Source organism: Arvicanthis niloticus, chromosome 2 (assembly GCF_011762505.2).
Source record: "Arvicanthis niloticus isolate mArvNil1 chromosome 2, mArvNil1.pat.X, whole genome shotgun sequence".
Lineage (NCBI taxonomy): Eukaryota > Metazoa > Chordata > Mammalia > Rodentia > Muridae > Arvicanthis > Arvicanthis niloticus.
The window spans coordinates 17,027,480-17,049,689 of NC_047659.1; the positions used below are offsets into that span (position 1 = coordinate 17,027,480).

General features: G+C 45.8%; 2 protein-coding genes across 11 annotated transcripts in view; one reads left to right on the forward strand and one right to left on the reverse strand.

Annotated features, from left to right (window-relative positions):
* Positions 1 to 1,107: 1,107 nt before the first annotated feature.
* Positions 1,108 to 8,780, forward strand: Arpc5l (actin related protein 2/3 complex subunit 5 like). 2 transcript variants are annotated; one of them, XM_034494485.2, is made up of 4 exons: positions 1,108 to 1,406; positions 6,006 to 6,078; positions 6,622 to 6,798; positions 8,231 to 8,780. In XM_034494485.2, the coding sequence occupies exons 1-4, from the start codon at positions 1,258 to 1,260 to the stop codon at positions 8,291 to 8,293; spliced, it is 462 nt and encodes a 153-aa protein (XP_034350376.1). In that variant the 5' UTR covers positions 1,108 to 1,257; the 3' UTR covers positions 8,294 to 8,780. The 2 variants fall into 2 exon arrangements, with proteins under 2 accessions (XP_034350376.1, XP_076784807.1); XM_076928692.1 differs by having other exon boundaries at positions 1,248 to 1,386; positions 6,008 to 6,078.
* An 879-nt stretch (positions 8,781 to 9,659) lies between these two features.
* Positions 9,660 to 22,210, reverse strand: part of Golga1 (golgin A1) — a 46,398-nt gene continuing 33,847 nt past the window's right edge. For 6 of the 9 annotated variants that reach the window (XM_076928691.1, XM_034494482.2, XM_076928690.1 and 3 more), the window contains 8 exons: positions 17,338 to 17,427; positions 16,497 to 16,599; positions 16,265 to 16,398; positions 15,833 to 15,976; positions 13,330 to 13,389; positions 12,693 to 12,863; positions 12,199 to 12,285; positions 9,660 to 11,687 (listed from right to left, as the gene is read on the reverse strand). In XM_076928691.1, the coding sequence (XP_076784806.1) occupies positions 11,607 to 11,687; positions 12,199 to 12,285; positions 12,693 to 12,863; positions 13,330 to 13,389; positions 15,833 to 15,976; positions 16,265 to 16,398; positions 16,497 to 16,599; positions 17,338 to 17,427 (870 nt within the window). In that variant the 3' untranslated portion in view covers positions 9,660 to 11,606. The remainder of the gene's footprint in view (positions 11,688 to 12,198; positions 12,286 to 12,692; positions 12,864 to 13,329; positions 13,390 to 15,832; positions 15,977 to 16,264; positions 16,399 to 16,496; positions 16,600 to 17,337; positions 17,428 to 22,210) is intronic. The other 3 variants (XR_013108567.1, XR_013108566.1, XM_076928688.1) reach the window with 2 other exon arrangements.

Below are 22,210 nucleotides of genomic sequence, written 5' to 3' on the forward strand. Positions count from 1 at the left end.
ATGAACATCCATGAACACAAGCTAGAACATTATTTCATTCACTAGCTTATTTGAGGCTATATTCCTGTCAAATCAGTATTTTTGATATTAAGTTCCATCTGACCAAGATATTGTAGGGGAGGGACTGGAGAGATGGCTGGGCAGGTAAGAGCATTGGTTGCTTTTCCAGAGGACCTGGGGTTCCATTCTCAATACCCATAAGACATGGTGGCTAGCAACCATCTGTGTAATTCCAGTTCCAAAAGGATCCCACGTCCTTTCCTGGCCTTCAGCAGGCAATACACCCACGTGGTGCACAGAAATACTTGCAGACAAAATACTCGTATAAGTAAAATTTAAAAAAAAGTGTGCTGGGGATATGAATTTCTGCTATGTTCTGATCAGCTTGTGTCCCATATTACTTGTTAGGTGTGGGCAGGACTACATCCAGGATGAGACTTTATTCAGCATCTACTTGCCCCCATGGGAGCTTGCATCCCAAAGGTTCGGGTGCATCAGCCTGGCAGTTTTTTATTTGAAGTTCAAGGAGAACTATGTAAAGCAAAACCACGTTTTACCTGATTTTTGCTCGAGTTCTATTAGGTGAAAATATAATAGCTTTCGTATAATTACAAAAAAAAGATTCGTTTCTGCCTACGGCTGAAATAAGGGGAAACCAGCATCCCAAGCGTCCTAGAAGCCGCTTTCCTTCCCATCAGATCCTGTGAATTCTGTAATTTCCTCCCCCCACCCCAAATGCGCTTCTTCAGTCAGGAGTACAGATGGCCACGGAATCATCTTTATTTTTCGGAACGCCTGCAGGGGTCGGTACATCCACAAGATGCTATCAAGCGTCCTGTCAGCCCCTGGGTTACACATTAATGCCTTTAAAGCCGTTTACTTTTAGCAAAGAAGTCTCTTGTGGGTCCTCTTGTCTGTCGGGGCGGATAGCGTTTAAGAGACTCCGGCACTGCGCTTCACTCCCCAAAGCGGACAGAAGCGCTGACTGTGTACGCAGCCTGGCTTCTGGAAGGACAGAGTAACGGCTGCAACCTCTGACACCACTACACCTGCGCTCCACAGTGCAGCGGCGCAGCCCCGCCCACAAGAGCTTCCGGTTCCGGCGCATCCCGGAAGTGGGCGGGCGACGGCGGCTGCGCGCGGAGGAGGGGGAAGGAGGTGCCCGGCGGCCGCTTCCCGCCCCCGAGCGGAGCCGGTGCGGAGCGGAGCCGGTACGGAGCGAAGCCTAGGCGGCTGAGTGGCCGCCGCGCTCCCGCCATGGCCCGGAACACACTGTCCTCACGTTTCCGCCGAGTGGATATCGACGAATTTGACGAGAACAAATTTGTAGACGAGCACGAAGAGGCGGCGGCGGCGGCGGGCGAGCCAGGCCCCGACCCCTGCGAGGTAGACGGGCTCCTGCGGCAATATCCTTCCCGGTGCGGCGGCCCGGCTCGGCCTTCGCACCCTGATCACCCCAGCCCCAGTCCCAGTCCCCCGGTCCTCCGCCCTTCCCCCTCCCGGTTCCTGCCAGTCCCAGGCTCTCCGGGTCCGTCGTTGGTGGCCTCACGCCTTTCTCAGCAGCACAGCCCTGGAGCTCGTCTCACTCTGCTCGGACGCTCTCCACATCTTTCAGGGTGGCCATGCATCGGCCTTGGTATCTCTCTATCCCTCCTTGTAGTAAGCGGGGTCATTCCCGGGTGCTGATCCTCAGGAGGGACCGAGGTGAACCACCTTGGATCCATTGAGCAGCCAGGGCCACTGCCCTCCTGCGCTTGTCTGCTTTCTTGGGCCTGATTTCAGCCCGGCGTGAAAATAGGTGGGTGGATGGTTGGAGGAAAACTGATTAGAGGGCGGAGGTGGAGGAGGTGCTGCTTTAGGACCAGCCCTCAGGTGATATTGCCTGCTACCATTTCTCACCTGTCGTCACGTTCCTCAGCACCTTGGGTTTTGGGCCTTTATGGGCCGAGTACATTCAACAAGTAATGCGACTCTGCCATTAGCCGCCTTGTGCAGAAAGCGTGGAAAAAGCTAGTGAGCGATTCAGAGCTCAAAAAACACCATACCAGTGTCAAGTGTAAAAGTGGCTCCCCGAGACTGAAAATGACTGCTGGTGGCCACAGAAAACAAGCATTTAGAACAGAAGAGTAAAAATAGAGGTGATTGTCACAGCTGGCTTGGTCTCTTAGCAGTTTGAGCACCACAGGAAACTGATTTATTCTCACAGGAAGATTTTTTTTTTCTTTATTCAAATAACTTGACAGGAAGTGTGTACCCCTCCGTCCCCCGCACTTGCTAGGGTAGGGTTGGAGGCTCTTGCTGTATATAAATCAGTTGACTCAGCCTGGTAAGCCAGGTGTACTGCTTTTGGGAGGAGTCCTATAGTGCTCTAATATATCTTGAAAAGATCCCTTTTAGACTGAACAGGAATGTGCTTTTGAAATGTGGAAATTTCAGACTTCTATTTCCTGCACCATTCAGATGGTTAAATTGGGTCATGAGCAGGCCCACAGAGGGAACACTGGATTTTAGTATGGTGCAGGGTATCCTTTTAGTAGGCTGCTAAGTACCCTGGTTTATATACAGTCACTGTTGACAGGGCTCCAGAGCGATGCAGTTGGGCCAGAATCCTCATTATATTGATGAAGAGACTGGGAGCTGTTAGCTGCCGTCTTGGTATTGTTGTTGTTGGGACTTGTTGAAGGCGCTGACTCTTTCTTTTTTTTTCTTGAGGCAGCTTAGAGGCACTGGCTTAGCTCATAGAGATGGCTTCTACACTCATGGCAGTGTCAGAAGCCTTGTTACCATGGAGAGTGTACCTCTTGGGATTGGGAGAAGGGAGGCTAGCAGATGAGAAGTGAAACCCTAGCAGATGTCAGGCCCAGGTAGGGAGAAGGATGGGACTAGTCTTTGAGTCTCTGTCAGGTGCCGATCACTGCATTCAATCTGTAGACTCTCATGCGGGTCTTAGGAGACGTTAGGAGGTGGTGGTCTCAGGGCTGTCTGGGAATTGTTCTTGTGGAAGAACAGAGTGTGGAAATAGAAAGCTGCTGTGCATGCACACAGGCATCGTCTAACCTGTAATCACTTCTGCCGGGCACACACCCTCTCAACCTGAGCCTTCTCTTAAATGATAGACACAACTATACTGGTCTTACCACTTCAATGGGAGCAGCACTGGACACACAGCAGGTGTCTTCCAAAACTTGGGGCCAGGATGCTGTAGGGGCAAGAGATCCTTTTCTATGATTTGAATTTGAAGGGCAGCTCTGAATTGTAACTTTGTGACCTTGGGCAGGTAATTTTCCCTCAGACTCAATTTCATTGTCTCTAGGGGAGAAGTCAGGCTTTTGTTACAGAGGGTTTTTAGAATAAGGTGAAATGTGACTGCATCTGGTCCTGGACCCAAAACCCCCCAGGGAGATTTTTTTTTCCTTCCCGCCAGCAGTTTTCAGCAGTTTTAAAGTACCGAAGCTCATTTTCTTTCTCAGTGAAACAGCTTCTGGTCCTTGAAGTAGGACTGTAGAGCAGTGGTTTTGAGGGATTTGGTAGTTTTTTTCATTCCACTCCAAGAAAATTTGGGGACAAAATGTTTGGGGACATTTTGATTATTATAGTTTACTGGAAACTTTAGGGTAGAGGCCAGGGAAGCTGCTAAGTATCCTGCAGCATACATGAAAGAATCATCTGGTTTAAAATGGCTGTAGGGCCATGGCTGAGAATGGTCTAGAGGGTTCTTCATTTGCCACAGCCTGTTCTCTGAAATTACTGTCAGCCATCTGGGTATGGATGCTAGTTTAGTAAGCGTTGTATAATTGTAGCGGTGCCTCTGCTCCTCCTTCTACCTAGCACTTGGTGGCCTTTGGTTGTCAGTGGTTGCTTGACAAACTGCAGTACTAAACCTAACGTTTTCATCTTTATGGACTAATTATATCATTTTGTGAATGAAATGATTGTTAGTCCACATGTACTGTTAAGCTTATGGGACCCGGCTTATTGCTTGGGGATACAAAGTTAGAAAAGTTATGGGGTGGAGGGTTATTAGTGGCTGTATCAGGACTAGTCCTTGTTTGAGGGAAAAAAAAAATCCAAAACTAAAGATAAAGGGTGGGGGCACCTGTCTACCCTGTAAGGTAGGTCCATTCCAACATGGTGAGGGAGTGACTTGCCTGGTGGTACAGACTAGCTTTTCAAGATGGCACTCACTAGGGGAGCTGGGAATTCAGGTTTGCTCCAGAGGCTAGTTGTTCACACATGGGCATTGCTACATGGACAAAAGTAAAGACCTGATTGGGCAGAGTCATTCCTTGTTCTATTTTTGAAGCATTTTGGCTTAAGCCAGTGTTTCACATGAGGAAATGAAAGTTGGCTGATGTAATTCAGTTTAAAATAGGTGTAACCTTTGGGGACATAACCTAGATTGTAATTTTCTTTTGTGTGCTGGGTATTCAGAACTCAGCAGTGAATTTGAAATTAGGATTCTGTCTAAGGTTTGTGGGGCAAAGGAGCATTTTGTGGGCCAAAGTGAGACCTTGCAACTCTTCTACCCCCCTTGAGACAGTTTTAACTAGGTAGCTCTGGCTGGCTTTGAATCTGAGTGCTGAGATTTAAAGGCCTGGCCTGGGAGGGATACTTGACTACTTGATTTCTTTAGCAGTTTGATAAGAGGCACGGAGTGAAGATGTGTCTATGTGTAGCCTGGTTGTGGTAACTCGGATGCCTTTAATGTCAGCACTCAAGAGGCAGAGGCAGGTGGATTTCTGAGTTCAGGGTCTACAGACAAGTTCCAGGACAAGATTGGGGTATTCAGGAAAACCCTGCTTTGAAAAACAAAACAAATCTATTAAGATGTGTTTATGTTTCTATTCCCTTTTAGAATGAGAAAGGGTGACAGTTCCTTGCAGTCCATTTATGCATGATTTGCCATGAAGATCCTGTAGAGCAGACACTGCCTACCACTAAGGATGTGCAAGTAGTCTCTGAAGGGACTCTTGCCAGCTTGAACATGGCAAGCATGGCTCTGGCAGACCTTGCCATTGCTAAAAACAGATTGCATTTTTGAAGCTAGCCCCCACATCCTATTTGGCCTTATTTGGCCACTTCCTACTCCTGAGGCTGACTACCAAGGCCCAGCTATCAAAGTATTGAAGTCCAGCAATCAGAAGCCCCCTTTGGCTCCCCTAATTAACATGCCCAATTACAATGAAACACCTCATTCTAATAATGGGCTTTCCCATTTATACCGTATTTTTATTTTTTATTTTTTTGGGGGTGGTTTCTTTGTATAATCTTGGCTGCTCTGGAACTCACTATAGGCCAGGCTGGCCTCAAACTCAGAGTGTTGGGATTAAAAGCGTGCGCTACCACTGCCTGGCCCATTTTACATTTATTTATTTATTTAGGTTTTTTTCGAGACAGGGTTTCTCTGTGTAGCCCTGGCTGTAGACCAGGCTGGCCTCGAACTCAGAAATCCGCCTGCCTCTGCCTCCCAAGTGCTGGGATTAAAGGCGTGCGCCACCACCGCCCAGCTACCTTTACTTTCCTATGTGCCCCATCTGTTGTCTCTATCCAGAAGCAGTCCTTTGTCCTCATTCTCTGGGACAAATACCTTTTCCCCCCTTTCACTTCTCTCTTTCCCCTTCTTCCTTATCTCTCTCCCATGTTTGTCTCATATTCTCTGCCCAAGTTCTCGTTTATGCTGAGAACTTGGTATTGGGGGTCCTGAGCTAATAACTCTTCCTTTCAGGCTCTATTAGATTCTAACACAAAAGAGGGCAGTTTATTTTTGTGGAGGAAGCTTCAGGGAGATACTTCAGGAAGAGCTTGCAGGTTGGCAGAGGTGCCCTCTACTCCTTCCTGTGGCTCAGGACATAGCAGCCTGTGCCTGCCTGCAAGAGGCCAGCAGGAGACAGCGGATGGTATGGATAAGATCCCTTTAACTACTCTTGAGCTGTATATGGAGTGAGGTCATTAATGAGAGCATGGACATGTTTGAGTGTAGCCATCCTTAACTGGCTTTGATGCACAGGGGACATGCTTCGGGCGTTCCATGCAGCCTTGCGGAACTCTCCAATCAACACCAAGAATCAAGCTGTGAAGGTAAAGAGGTTGTGCTGCAGCTGTCAGCACTAGGACTTTGAATGTGTCTTTAGCAGCAGTTTGAACTCCCTGGGGGGTGGGCCTGGACAGTAACTCTGCATCACTGGGATTGTGCTGCTACTTGGCATTGCTTTTCCCTGAAACTACCTGGAAGTCCTCAGATACTGGTGCAGTGGGTAACTTGATAACCTTAAAGTCTAAGGCCTTGCTGATGTATCAGAAGTAGTGATGCTTGAGGCTGGGCTAAGCTCAGTGGTAGAGGGCTTGCCTAGCACATGTATAGTCCTGGGTTCAAGCTCTGACACCATACAAAAGAAAGTCATATACCTATAGTAAACTTACTTGTTTTCTCCACAGTAAGTGGAATCACTTATTTGTAAAAATAAGTGAAATTTAAAGCCAAAGTTGTTTAGCTCACCTATGTACCTCTATCCGGGATGAATTAGAAAGCGTTGGTGTTTCTGGTATGTTTTGTCTATTGGTTTCTGCAGTAGTGTTAGGATTGCAGCTCCTGGCCTCATTCACTTTTTCCTTCCTTTATAGGAACGAGCCCAGGGTGTAGTCCTGAAAGTACTCACAAACTTTAAGAGCAGCGAAATTGAGCAGGCTGTACAGTCACTGGACAGAAATGGCATTGACTTGCTAATGAAGTACATTTATAAAGGGTTTGAGAAGCCCACAGAAAATAGCAGTGCAGTGTTACTCCAGTGGCATGAAAAGGTAGGTGACTGCATTGCTCCACTGTAGCTTGCAGTTCCCCCAGGGTGCACACTGGGAGGCTAGAACACATGTAGGATGGTCTGATGGGCATTTGGGAATGGCAGGCCTAAACTTTGAACTGAACATTCATTCATCTTGCCCTGGAAGCATCTAGTGATCTTCAAATACTCGTAGTCATATATATATATATATATATATATATATATATATATATATATATATATATATATATATATATATAATTTTTTTTTTTTTTTGCTTTCTACTTGTGGATTTTTGGGCTAGGCAGGAAAACTACCTTTGATATAGGACAGGGGCAGGTGGCATGGTAAGGTAGGAAGGGGCTTAGTTGGGGCCTCATGTTTCTTTTGCTTGTAGAAGAGAGCTGCTGAAAAGGAGGAGTTGAAGACATCTTAAAAATATAGGCCCAGTCTCACTGCCAGAAGGGGCAGTTGGCAGAAGTTGGAGTCATTTATTACAGCTTTTTTCATTCACTTGAAGCAAAAAAGTTTTTTTTTTTTTTTTAATCCTTTACTTGAAGGATAGAGGACCAAGGCATGTGTCAAACTTTGTCCTGTGTCACCTGCACACCACCCCCAGCCCTGTAACAGTTCAGCAAATACACCCACCACTTATGGGTTCCAGACTGGTGAACACAATTCTTGCCATTGGTTCAGCATGAGAGTCTCATGTAGCTCAGGCTGGCTTCAGATTTTTTTAAACTGGGGATGGCCTTGAACTTTTGATCTTAGTGCAGAGATTGTAGCCATGTACCGCCATACTGAGTTTGACATGGTACTGGGGATGGAATCCTGGGCTTAATATGCTGAGCATTAGTCCAACTGAAGTACATCTGGAGCCTGAGGTGTTTTTTCCCCTATGGTAGAGACAGAACCAGATCTTGTACTGAACTAGATCCCTTGGCAATGCTGAGTTTTAAGAATGCTGCTTTTACTGGTAGGTCAGTTTCCAGCCAAGTGTTGGGTTGTAGCCTCTGGCCTGTTGGTAGGTGCTGAGCCTCATCTCTGCTTAGGCTCAGAAGTTGCTGTTGGTGGTGAGGTAGTTAGGTCCTTTTACCACTGTGACGTGATTGGTTTTGATGTCAGCCTGTCAATAGGCAGTTCTCTGTGGGCTGCCATGTGTTTCCATGGATAGGTGGGTGCTGGCAGGCTAGAAGCAATGAGCATGGTACAAGGAAATTCAGGCTTTGTTGTATGCTTGGGGTCAGTGGTCCCAAGCCAGTTCTATTGCTTCAAAATTGGGAACCTTGGCTCTAAGTCAGGGCTCTCCCTAGAACTGGATCTCTCTCAGCAAGCCAGTGACATGGTGGGATTGAGGTCTGGGAATATGTGTCCTCATCTCTAGGGTGAGTGAAGCTCCCCTCTGGCCAATCAGGTACCATTTGACATGTTTCCTTTTCCTGTCTCCACAGGCCTTAGCTGTAGGAGGACTAGGCTCCATTATAAGAGTTCTTACAGCAAGAAAGACTGTTTAAAAAAAAAAAAAAATAAAAGAATCCTGTTACCTTGAGAAGAATTTTGGATGCCCAGGCTGGTGAAGAAGGGACTGACAATGGACCATCTTCCTAGAACTCCCAACTAAATACTTCAGGACACATCTGCTGGAATGTATTTTACTTTTGAGGTGGAGGGAGATATTGTCTTATTGATTCCTAAATTCTTTGCAGGATCAGAGTGTCTGCCTTTGTCTACAGAGTAACACAGAACCAACACGTGACTATTATCAGGCTGACTAGCCAGATTATGTCAGGTGTACCTGTGAGCACTGTCTGTTTGAAATGGGGAGGGACTATTTGGGCAGGTGCAGATCCGAGGGCTGTGGTGAAAAGGAGAGCTTGGGTTCTGAAGTGGAAAAAACCTGAGAGTTTGTACAGACATCCTGTCTTCTCAGAGAAGACGGGCTCTCTTGGGTTCATTGTAAAGTGCCTGCTGCATCAATAAAGCTCTTGGCTTATTAGTCTATTCATTGCGGTGTGTCCTCTGTATGTTACATGGTAAAGAAAGGGATAGTAATGGATGATAATGGTTTGGTTTGGAAAGCTGATGTGAAAGAGGTACAGGTGTCTCTGTCCTGCCATGCCTTGGGGAGGGGGAGAGCAAGCCACAGCTGTGCCATACTTCAGCTACAGTGGTGCTGGATGCTACCGAGAGACATTTTGCTGAGTGTTTATTTTTCTTACTCTTTTGATTTGTATGTAATTTTGGAGCTTATTTAATAAAGTGCCAAACCTTTAATGATTGAAGCTTCAAAAGTCATCCGTTTGTGTGATTACAGGTGTAGTATTGGGCAAGTTTTGGTCACTATCTCCCGATGTAGGGTCTGTTCTAAACCTCAGTAATAGCAGTTAGCTCTTAGCCATAAAGTGAGTGCTCCTTAGTACATAAATTGCAGCTTACATGCTGACAGAGGCCCCCATTCATATTCCTGCAGCTCACTGGCCCTGCCCTTCCTAGATCCTCTGTAGAACCACTGATGCTTGAGTGGTAAGACTAGCCCAATGGGTTATTAAATCAAATATTTATTCATCTTTAATCTGAGGAACCTGCTTCCTTTTGAAAGACAAACATCTGTAATCCTTGAAATATGATGTTCTGTACAAAGCTGAGTGGTGGTGGCACATACCTTTAATCTCAGCACTTGGGAGGCACAGGTGAGTTTGAGGCCAGACTGCTCTACAGAATGAGTTCCAGGACAGGCAGGGCTATGCAGTGAGAGCCTGTCTCTAAAAACAAACAAACCAAAAACAGAAACCCCACAAACAAAACAGTCCCCTAGAAGTATTAGATTTGACATGTCAAAATAAACACATCTCAAGCTTTGTCAAGTAAAACTCACTGTAGTTGCATCTTGAAGAGCTTTAATCAAAAAGTATTGCACCACAAATAACTCTGCTACAGCAGTTTTTAGATAATACCATCCCTATTTACATTGGTAGTAAGATCACAGTCCAGTGCTCACATACAAAGGGCTACACACTGTCTCTTACCAAGGTTTATAGAAGTAAAGTGCATGAAGCCACTTGGAATAGCTACTGCACTCTTCTAGTGCTGGAGGAGCTCAGCATGCAGCAGGAAAGCCATTCTAAATGAGTGGGCCCCACAGCCACACCACACCTTGCAGGTAGGTATGTGTGTGTGGGTGTGTGTATGTGTGTGTGGGTGTGTATGTGTGTGGGTGGGTGGATGTGTGTGGGTGGGTGTGAGAGAAAGAGACAAAGACGGACACACCAGCACAAGGGTCTGAGGAACCTAAGGTGTAGAAAGGGCTTCCACAGCTGGAACTGCAGCTGCCTCTGGAGGGCTGTGGGCTGCTCAGTCCTCTGGGGTTTCTTACCAGGGACAGGAGGAAGGGAAGGAATCCTACTTGGAAAAGCTATGTCTTCCTCTGTAAAATTACTTAACATTGGGACTCTGGTTTCATGTCCCTACTAAATGGGAAGTGGCAATCTAAACGGAAACCTCTGTAAGAAGAGCCACAGCCAAAGCAGTGCCATCCTGATTTAGATTTAGAAGGTAAATGCTGCAAAAATGGATTTCTATACAACACATTATATGCATGTACATAAATATATTGACTTTAAGCTGAAGAACATAAATTTACATAGATACACAGTAACTTTAGAAGCTCCAATTATTAGTTTACTTAATGAAACTTTCATCAAAATCAAATGGCTTCCCTTGGGATCTGATGTGGCTTATCTAGAACAAGTGTAAAACTGAACATGTTTCTATCAGCTAAAATGGAGGCATGTGTGCTATCAAGTGTGGCAGCCAGCTAGACTGCCCGGGTGCTATGTATCAATGTAGTGTCATCAGAAATAAAGAGGGTAGGAGAGGGACAGCCTGCTTCCATTGAATTCAGCAGGTTGTTCTTACGTAGACGTGTGACTGGCATTTGCTCAGTGGTAATATGAGAGAATTCAGAGCAAAGCTGGGGAAACTACTGCTTCAGAGAGCAGGTACCACAGAAGGCAAGAAAAATTACAAAGGGGCATGTGTCCTGACACTAGAAAGACTTGAAGCTCTGATTTTCCTTTTTAAATGGATTTTATAATACAGAAGACATGTTTATAATAGTGAAGAACTTTTGCTACAAAAATAGTTTTAAAATGGTTTACCAGCAACCCATCCGAGACGAGTACATTCATTAAGAAGGCAATTGAGTGTATTTGGTGCTATACGTAGAGATCGTTCCGTCTGCTTGCTAGTTTTCTCAGGACTGGGAAAGTTGCATACTCATCAGTCCACTGGCCCCGCAACCTATGAGATGGACACATCTCAAGTTCTGGGTGGTTGGGGAAACAAAGTGTAATGATACTTCTTGAGAGGCAACAGTGCATGAAAACCCAGACATGCTAGTGGAAGGGGACTCCAAAGACCACCCTTGAGTTGGCTTTTTATGAAAGGACTATTTCCACCTTCAGTCATGTTACCTCTGCTTGATAATTAGTTTTCACTTGACATGCCAACTACTTCAATTTTAAGTGCTAATGTTAAAAGATAGAGGACTCAGTTGCAGCTGGCCAGAGCTGGGATATTAGCAGCACTGTGGAAATCTGGGCAGTGCCCAGGATTCCTTCTTGTGTTTAATGACCATTGTGATAGAATCAGCTCCCTCTGAAGTTCATTATCAATCCACAGGGAGGTGGGCCTAAAGTCTTGTAAACTGTTTAGATACTTGTACAAAATACTGCAGTTATATCGACTTATAAACCCACCCAGTCTGGTGTGTCAGTATTCTTTTCACAGGAAGAGTGTCAGCTCATGTAGCTCTATCCTTGGGTGGGTCTAGGACCATGGTATCCGAGGGTTGGAGATAGATGGCCGGATGCTGCCCTTGGGAGCTGGTTTGGATCCAAACCAAGACATCTGCATTTGAAACAGAAAAGGCTTTTGAGCTAAGAAACAACTACATGCAGTGGGAGCAAATGGCCCTTTCGGCTTAGTTATTCCAGTAGGTAAGAGGAGTAACCAAAAAGCCTCCAATGTGCAGGGCCAAGAGCTCAGATTTAGGAAAAGGAGCTGTAGAAAGACAGCTGAGGAGAAGACAATGGAACTGTAGGAGGTTTCTCCCACTCCATTATAGCATTTATGGAGGTGCCTTAGTAATTTCACAGGGTTTGCTGTGCTGTCTGTCAACCTGAGACTTTACATGTACTAGGCAAGCACTTTACCACTGAGCTACGCCCTAGCCCAGGGGGAAAATGTTAAGTGTAGGTGCCAGTCATAACTGGAGCAGATGAGAAAGTGCCATCAAGGAAATGCTGTGATGAACAAAGTCTGGTGGTGACAAAGGAAAGAACATTAGGATAAAGAATGTTCTTTCAACTGCCTGATCACCTTCATCCAGCAATGGGAACAGCACATCCGGGAAACTCACCTTATATTCCAGAGTCTCTTTGAGCATATTCTCCTCCTCTTGTGAGAAATTCAGCAGCACTGACACTGCTTTTATGAGATGAAAAGCCTGAAACAAAACCCACTTTTGCTGCCATAGGCCTTGCGGGGCAGGCAGGCAGTTAGGGGCTAAATGGCAGTATTCTTGTTTCCGTGGTTCATGAGGATCAAGTGGTGGGTGCAGCTCCAGCTTTGAGTCATCTCTCACTTTGAGGACTGAGAGCCAAGAGAACATCCTACCCTGTTCTTCATGGTGGACAGACTATTTATAGGTCTCTGGCTTCAGCAGCATTCAAGCTAGAATTCAGAGGGGAACCACATCTCCCCAAGAGCCACTTCCCATCATGATCTGCTCAGCAGGTCAGTACTAAAGGATGTGTACAAGGGGAAAGGCGGAACTGGGCTGAGAGGGAAGCCATGCAGAACTCTACAACCACCCCACCCCCATGCCTCAAAAAGCAGCTTGGAAGCTTTTACCTCAGATTCTCGACAGGACATGAATTTTAAAACAACATGTTTAAGGTATTCAAAGTTGATCTCTCGGGCATCAGTCAGGTCCGTATTATTAGTGACAGAAGGGGCCATATTTGGTATCTCAGGACCTGTCTTCTCCCGGATCTCCAAAAGCTCACTGTCAGGTCTGATTTTCTGAAAAAGCAATGGGAGATGTGCTGTGTCAAACCACTCAAGCCAGGTCTAGTATCCCAGGTTGTCCAGCCCCAGCTGTAATCATCTATTGCTCCTTGACTGACTGTCCACATCATTGGGTAAAAGGGCTCTTAACTAGAAGTCAAGTGCCTGAACCTAAGGATGGCTCTGCTCCTCCTCTTGGGGTCAGTGGCTGAGAGGATAAACTAGGTCATGTTATTTTATCTATTCAAGAACACAGGCAGTTATGGAGAAGGCAGACTCAGACCTTTGCCCACGGTCTCATGGACACTTGGTTCACAAGAACACTTCTCAAGATTTAAGACTGTACTCCCACTAGTCCACACTTGATCTCTGTAATCAACTGAGAGAGCATACCAGGCAGCCAAGGACCACAGGTGGACCAGAATCAAGGGAGGGTATGGGAGTTGGCGGGGGCGGGGGTGGGGGGATGGAAGGTACTCACCAATTCTTTCTGCAGAGTCTTCTTAAGTTCCAGCATCCTCTGCTGCATTTGCTTCATAATCTGAGGTAACCCACCCCAAAGCCAGGTGTCAGTGTCAGTTAGGTCTTCAGAAGCCCTCCTGAAGGCTCATTCTTTCTTACCCCTTGAGCTGCCTTCCTTTCTTGTTGTTCCACTCTTTGCTTTCCAAGGCCCCTGAGGGGCCACAGTATTATTGTTCTCTCTACAGTACACTCCCCACACCCAACCTTGTGTGCTGGGTCCTTAGGCCTATTGGTAGTGTTCATATACTTCGAAAGTGCTGCTGAGAGTGCCTCTGCAGAATATATTCTATTTTTTTCTTAAAATTAATTTTATGTGTATGGATGTTTTCCTTGAGGGTGTGTTATATCCCATGGGACTGGAGCTGCCATGTGGATGCTGGGAATTGAACCCAGGTTCTCTCGGTAAGTGTGCTTTTTTTTAAAAAAAAAGATTTATTTTATGTATGTGAGTACACTGTAGCTATCTTCAGACACACCAGAAGAGGGCATCAGATCCCATTACAGATGGTTGTGAGCCACCATGTGGTTGCTGGGAATTGAACTCAGATCCTCTGGAAGAACAGTCAGTGCTCTTAACTGCTGAGAGATCTCCAGCCCAATAAGTGTGCTCTTAACTACTGAGCTTTCTCTCCAGCCCCTTTATTTTTATATTTAATCAATGGGTTTATTATCACAAGGCTTAAATGTGGTTTACCACACATCCCATTATTCATTAGAAATGCTGGGCTTCATTTTCCTAATTTAAAAGTTTATAATCTGTAACACAGGAATTTTATTTTCTTCAGTGACGGGGATCAAACTCAATGAGAAACTGCTAAAGATTTATTTTTAAAAACGCTTGTGTATCTGTGTGTGTGTCTGCCTCCGTTTAAGGGCTGCACCTGAGTACAGGAGCTCATGGAAGCCGGAAGGCAGCGCTGACTGGCTTGTACCTGGAGTTACACCTGTAATCCCAGCACTTGAGAGGCAAAGAGAACTGCTGTGAATTCAAAGCCAGCCTGAGCTACTTAAGAAGACCCTGTCTAAGAACACGGGAGTTTGAGCTGCCATGTGGGTGCTGGGAACGAAACCCAGCCTGCAAGAACAGCCAGTGCTCTTAACTACCTAAGCTGTCTTTCCAGTACCTTGGAAAAGTCTTAAATAAAAGTATCTCTGAGGTCTTTACAACTGTAAGAGCAAAATAAGAATTTTCTTTGACTTCTAGTTTATGCTCTGATTCTTGTACGGAAGAATGAAATTGTGTGTGTGTGTGTGTGTGTGTTCTGAGATAGGATCTTCCTAAGTAGCTTAGGCTGGCTTTGAATTCAGTGCTAGGTTTACAGGTGTACATCAGAATGTCCAGCTTTTTTTCCCCCATGTATCATTTTCACTGTTTCTATTTCCCCAGTGGTTGTGTGTGTGTGTGTGTGTGTGTGTGTGTGTGAGCAGGGGGTGGGGAAGTGAGGGTGGCAGAGTCTCATATATACCAGACAGGCTTCAGACTTGCTATGTAACAGGATGACTCTGAACTCCTGTGTCCACCTCATAAGTACTGGTATTATAGTCATGTATAACCATGCTTGGCTTCCTAGTGGTAATTTGTAATGTGACAGTAACTTTAGGGGATGCCCATGCTTTACTCTGTGACAGGGTTTCCATTTTTATTTTATTTTTGTAATGCTAGGGATGGAACTCAAGGATGGAACTCAGGCATGCTAGCTAGTCAAGTGTTCTATTACTGAGCTCCATTTCAGCCCCCCACCCCCTTCCCGCCGCCCAAAACCCCCTTTTTTTTTGAGACAGGGTTTCATTAGAGAGTTCTGGCTGGCCTTGAACTCAGATGAATCCACTTGCCTCTGCCTCCAGAGAGCTGAAATTAAAGGTGCTTACTACCATGACTGAATTTCCCCATTGGCCATTCTTGAAAGCAGGACTCAAGGTTGAGGTGGCATACACCTTTAATCTCAGGACTGGAAAGGTATGAACAGGTAGATCTCTGTGAGTTCTAGGCCAGACAGGGCTACACAGTGAGGGCTTGTCTCAAAAAGACAGGTGAAACCTGTCTTTAAAGAAAGCTTCACATAACCCAGGCTGGCCTTATTTCTTGGTCTTTCTGTATGTGTCTGCAGAGTGCAGGGTTACAGGTGTAGGTCACTACACTCAGCATGGACTGCGATTTGCACTGAAAGAGATGCAAGCAGAGTAGGTCTGAGGAGTGAGGCCAAAAGCCACATGCTTTTAGTCCCAGCACTCAGGAGATAGAGGCAGGCAAATGTGAGTTTGAGGCCAACTGGTTTACAGAGAAGAGGTCTAGGACAGCTGGGGGCAGGGCGGTAGGGTCGGGGGACTGTGAAGGAGAGCCATGAGAAAACATGGCAGACTTGAGAAGGAGGTAAGAGCAGTGAGGAGGAACACCTGGGCCTCCAGCTTAAGGGCTGGGCTAGAGCAGACCCATCATAGCTAGCCAGGTGTAGTGTCCTCACCTTATTTTTCTCTGTAAGTTGCTGTTCTAAATCCTGCTTTTCTTTCTGTAGCTGCTTTAGGTCCATGGCTCCAACCTCACCATTTGGAGTTCCTTCTGCAGCTGGAAGCTCATACTCAGAATTCTGCATGGCTTTTGAGATGACCTACAGGACAGTAGCAGCAAGACAAAGGCAGAGGGTGAGCTGTAGGTTTGTGAGGAAGGAGTACCAGCCCCACAAGAGAAGATTCCATCCAGTACCTGCCAGGCAAACTACTGGCTTTTGGTGATCAATTGGCACATACACGTACCACACAGGTGCTACCACACAGGTGCCCTATAGGTCTCAAGCCCACTAGGCAGCTGAGCGCCTTTACCACAAGGAAGGGCCCTAACAGTGCACAGCAGGCACCTACCCCTGCAACCCTCCCTCCAGTCTAGGGATAGCTCTCACAAGTGGCTCCTGGCCCTGCAGTGGCAGGTGGTCTTCTCCTGTTGTGGCTGGCATTGCCTTCTGGGCCCTGCAAGTCTTCAAGGTCTCTAGTTCCCTCTGCAGTTGATGCATCTGCAGCAGGGCAGAATTGTGACCTAGGGTGGTGGGAGTATAATGTGAGCTAGTGACTGCACACTGCTTTGTGACAGGCTGACTCACTAATGTACTTGCTGGCCAGGGGTTGACTCCTCACCTTTTTCCAGCTGTCGAAGTTCCTGCTCCTTCTGGAGAAGTGCCTCATCCTTTTCACACAGGCTCTGATTTTTCTCTTCTATGATGGCTGTTAGCTCAGTGGCCTTAACAGGAAACTCAGCATAAGAGGGGCTGACATAATCCCTTCTCCTATAGACCTGTTCATTGCACCTGCAGCTTAGAATACACCTATGGCAATGGGATCGATCCATTCTCCTAAATGGCCTTGCACAAGGTGCTCTCCCTCCCTCCCCCTGGCCCACGCTGGATTAGCCAGAGTGTAGGTATATATTCTGGTTAGCCTCGCAGTACATCCTTTCCTGAGTACCCACACTTCACCAGCCTGTTGCATTTCATGCTGGTATCAGAAGATATGATCACCCTAAGTTTTTTCCAGAAGTGACTGGGCCTCAGACTGGTCAAGAACTCACTGGAGACTCTAGTCAGTAGAACTAGAGCCAGGTGCTCTGTTTGTCCGCACATACAGTTTTTCCTACACTTCTGGCTTACCCTTTGGGGATAGCAGGTGGCGATATACCACTCGACAGAATCAGACTGTTAGTTCCCTAAGGACTTTTCTCCAATCAATGTTTTACAACTAAGTAACCATGAAAATTTAGGAAGGGCATCATCTGGGGTAAGGTTTCTTATAGTAGTTTCTCTTACTAACCTACAGGTTATGGGGTATTTCCCAATTGACTGTGTTTCTAGAAAACCCTTGACATGCTTACCCTGGGTATATGGTATATCTCTGATGGGCCCACAACAGGAGATGCAGTGCCACTGAGACTGCAGGGGAACATGGTTTTGGCCTACACCTTGGTAGCCAGCTAGGGACCTACCTGTTGCTGGAACTCTTCTCTCTGTTTCCGCACCTCCTCCAGGGCTTGAGCCATTGCCACACTCACAATTTCTCTTTGGCTCCATTCATCCTAGAATTGAGAAAACAGGTGACTGAGTCCCAAAACAGTCTATTTTCTTATCTGTATCCTTCACCTGAAGCCCAACAGAGCCGCCCCCCCCCACCCCCCCACTTTGCAGGGCCATTCTCCCTGCACCCCTCTGATGACTGTCTTGTTGGACACTTGACATATTCTCACAAATGAACACATTAATGAGGACCAGTGGTTCTGGGAGCTCACCATCCAATATCCAGAACTGGCCTAATAAAACCCACATAGAACAAGACAGCTCACAGGTACACCCTGGTCACAGGAAATGGAATGAAGTAGCTGCCGAGCTTTACAAGAACTCACTCTCACTGATTCATCCATAGAAGCCCTTTTATAAGATCAATTATTTTTGTGTGTGCAAGTATAAGCACATGTCATATGTATCTAGATACCTGTGAGGGCCAGAGGGGGACCTTAGATGCCCTGAAGTTGCAAATTGGGCAGTTATAGACTGCCTGACTTGGGTGTTAGGAATTGAACTCAGTTCTCTGGAAGAGCAAGTTCTCTTAACTGCTGAGTCCTCTCTCTAGTCCCCATAATACTATTAAAACTTTAAAGTTACATTTGTTTATTTATTGTGTGTATACATGTGGGTTTGCAAGTCATTGCGTGGCTTGGAGACCAGGGACAACTTGTAAGAGCTAATTTTCTCCTTCCACCATCTGGGTCCCAGGCACAAAATTCAGGCCAGAGGCTTGGTAGCAAGGCCTTTATTTGCTTAGTCATATTACCAGCCCACAAGCCCATTTTGTAAGAGTGAAAACAGATGCTCTAAGAGGTTTAGAGATTTGCCTCAGCTTCCAGTACTAGCTGGTGGCAGGACCAGACTGAGAGCCAAAACCTGCAGGACCCAAGTCCAGGGAATCTAGATACCAGTCAGTCCTACCTCAAGCATCTTCCATGTGAGCAGGAACATCAGTCCCCTAGCTGACTGTAAGCACTTCTGTAGCACAGGACTGTGTTATCACTGCCCTCCTCTGAGAGTATGTTCATGTTTGCCAAGAGTCACAAGTGTAAAGTACAACCTCTCAGGTTCTGATCAGTTGGTCAGAAGATGCCCTGGGGAGAACATGAAGTAATACCTGCTGTTTCTGAGTACTCAGGTTCTGTGTAAGCTCTTTGTTTCTGTACTCCAGTCCCACTTTGAGACTTTACATGGCAAGGGTTGGGTTATCAATAACAATGCCCTAATTTTGTGGCATATGATTCAAGTCTGACCAATAGCATTTCTTCCCCTTGACCAATAAATTTGGTTAGCAAGTGGTTATGTCTGTAAGATGAACAGCCAAGAGTCTTTTCTGTCAGAGCTCTTCTTTATGCTCTGAAGCTAAGTTGAAGAAGACCTGAAATGTCCCAAGATTGAAGTTGACATTATGTCCATCCCTAACATAGGAAGCTGTCTACATTAACGAGCCAGCAAAATATCACTGAAGGAGAAAGAAGACCATCAGTTTCTCTGGGTCTGTGGGCTTCCTGTCTCTTCCTAACTCTCCCTGAGTCAGCTATAGGGCCATGGTATGCTGCTTACTTTAACAGTCAATTGTCTTCACAGTGAGTCTAGCACTGGCAGAAAAAGACAACTGGTACCTGAACTTGAGAGGCTAAAGGTGAGACCCAGAGGTACACTGTGCAAGACTCCTTGCCAGGATCCTCTGATCATCTCTTAGTACTAAATGTGAATTTAGGATGTGGCTGCTGGCAAGGGAAGGAGCTAGACATTCTGGCTTGGTAAGAATGCTTTGCCTACTCAGGGATGTTTTTGGGGAAGTCTAGAGAGATGCTTATGACTGCTGGTGTCTAGAAAATATGTCTGAGAAGACAGGAAGGCAGGCCAGGACACAAAGAAAAGTCATGCTGGGGAACTATCGTTGGTACTTTTCTTCTGTAGTTATGCTTGATCCTCAAAATAGTCTTCTTGGGGTCAGAAGTTACTATTTCAATTTTGAAAAGAGAAAGTGGGCCAGGTATGGAAGCACAGACCTGTAATCCTAGTACCAGGAGGTCTAGGCAGAGAATTCTAAGTCCCAGGCCATTTTGAGCTACATGGAGATACCCTGTCTCAAAAAGGCAAACCAATAAGCCTAGGGGTTTCTCTGTACAATGGAGGCTCTAAGTTTTAGTGTCCCTGCCCCCAATACACACTGGATTTCTGATAGTGACTGGTTACACTGGCATACATGGCCAGGTTAAATGTAGCTCTGAAGTGCCTTAGAGGCCCATAAGCATGGCTTATATTTTGCAGGAGATGTTAGACCTCCTACACATGGCAGGTATGACCTGTGGTTGAGCCTGTGTACTTTTGAGGAAGGTGTTTAGGGAACAGCTTGTTTTAAAAAATAAAAATAAGCCTGGTATGGTGATAAACACCTTTAATCCCAGCTCCTGGGAGGCAGAGGCAGGCAGATCTCTGTGAGCTCCAGACAGATGGGAATATAGAGACTCTCTGTTGAACGCTGAGTGAGAACTAAGAATCAAGTAGAAAAAACAAGTAAATAAAATATTCACTGATTTCAATAATGCTATCCTGTAAAGGATATTTTAGAACTTGCTTTGTAGACTGACCTCAAACTCTGCTGGCCTCTGCCTCCCTAGGTCAGCTGGCTCTGTCTGAACCTCTGTCTCAGGGCTCCAGGAAGATGGGAAGGCGGTTCCTTCCTGGTCCTCATGCATGCCCTTTGGCACTGGCAGCGGCAGTTACATCCCTCCTAGTTTTCCTAAGACTCGCCACTGAGCCATCCACTACTTCCTTCCTACACACACCAGCACAGCTGTGGAGCACATCTGAGGTTTGTGTGGCAGAACTATGTAACTGCTTTTTAAATCTAAGTTTAATAGTTGTAACTTCTTCACGTTATCCCTCCTCTGAGGCTCTGAAGATGCTCCTGTGATTGTCACCTTTGTGGTATCTTTTTTCCTTTTTTAATAGAAGTCTTCTGCTGCTTCATAAAATGTCACAAATTTTATTTGTTTTATAGCCAGGGTCTTGTTTCTGTAGTTGGATCACAGATTACTTACTCATCAGCCTGCTGTACTGTTTCTTTTTCTAAAATACGAATGCCACTTCCAAATGTGTAAGACTCTTGTTTTTAGTTAAGTTTGTGGCTTGCTGAATTAAATCAGCTAAGTATGAAAATAAGTTCAGTATCTTTCCTTCAAGGACCAATTTGTCTGGGCTTGAGATACTAAAAAAGCGACACTTGTCCTGATCAGAATCCTGCCAACGTATTTGTCACCCAAAATTGTGGATTTCAACAAGAGGCCCATTTCCTGAGTGACCCTGATGGAGAAGTGAGTATCCACAGGCCTTCTGTGGTAATGGAAGCGCAGTGTCCTGTCCTGTGCATGTCTGTTGACAGCACCAACAGTAGTCAGTTTTATTTCCTAACTGTAAGTTAACCCAAAATCTGTCATTCTCACAGATGTTTAAAAAAATTTCCCTTTAAAAAAATATTTATTTTATATGAGAACACTGTAGCTGTCTTCAGACACACACAAGAAGAGGGCATCAGATCCCATTACTGACGGTTATGAGCCACCATGTGGTTGCTGGGAATTGAACTCAGGACCTCTGGAAGAGCAGTCAGTGCTCTTAACCACTGACCCATCTCTCCAGCCCCCCACCCCCCACCCCCCAAAAAACAACTTCCCTGTTTCTTTTGTTCTAAGATATGGTCCCATAATGTGGCACTGGTGTCCTCTGATGCAACCTTTCCCTGCCTTTGCCCATGTGCTTCACCACAAGCTTCTCACTGGCTGAGAACATCACATTAGAACACTCTCATTCAAATGGCTGTGGTGGCTCCTGTCTATTTACGGACCCAGAAATGATGTCCTTGACAGCAGAGCTTCTGTTGTCTGTAGTGTGTTACAGCTGCTGTAACACATTGCCTTGAACTTGTTAAGATGGTTGATCATGTAAGTAGGTCTACATACATACATACACTACAGGCCTTTGTGTATGCAGAGCAAACACTACCTCTGTATAGCCCTGGCTGTCCTGGAACTCACTCTGTAGACCAGGCTGGCCTCGAACTCAGAAATCCACCTGCCTCTGCCTCCCAAGTGCTGGGATTAAAGGCATGCACCACCACCGACCGGCTAGCTCTTCTTATAGGGCTTAACCAAGATATTAGTAGGCTAAGCTCTCTCAGAAGTAAAGTCTTTTTTTTTTTTTTTTTTTTTTTTTTTTTGGCCTCTCCAAGTTTCCAAACCACAACTCTCAGACCTAAGCACACCCCTCCACCTTCAAAGGCAGCAGTGCAGCCTCTCTAAGTCTCTACTGGTATTAAACATGGTAGTTCTAGCACTGGGGAAATGAAGACAGGAGGATCACAAGTTCAAAAACAGCCTTGGCTAGTGATTTTTGAGGCAAATTTAGGCTATGTGAATCTCTGTCGCAAAAACCAAAACACTTCTTGTTTCTGCTGTCACAATCATGCTTTCTGTCTTCTGTGGAATCATGCCTCTGCCTCACTCTTTAAGGACTCTTGATTATTTAGGGCTCACCCAATAACCTAGGAAGAACTGTCTAGTTTCAGTCCTTTATTTAATCTCACCTGTAGTACTCTCCTTGCCAGAGAAAATGACCATGAGTTAGGATATACATACAGAGGGAAGGCTGCCCTTTAGCTTCTGCCCTGCCTCAGCTTCTAGGTGTGGACAATGGCATACACTGCGACACACAACTTCATATCATTTTTATTTTGTTTTGCGGACAACAGGGTTTCTCTGTGTAGTCCTGGCTATCTTGGAACTCCTTCTG

Coding starts and splice junctions, on each gene's coding strand:
- Arpc5l (XM_034494485.2), top strand. CDS start 1,258: ATGGCCCGGAACACACTGTCCTCACGTTTCCGCCGAGTGGATATCGAC. Junction 6,079..6,621: donor CCAAGAATCAAGCTGTGAAG/GTAAAGAGGTTG, acceptor CTTCCTTTATAG/GAACGAGCCCAGGGTGTAGT. Junction 6,799..8,230: donor TACTCCAGTGGCATGAAAAG/GTAGGTGACTGC, acceptor CTGTCTCCACAG/GCCTTAGCTGTAGGAGGACT.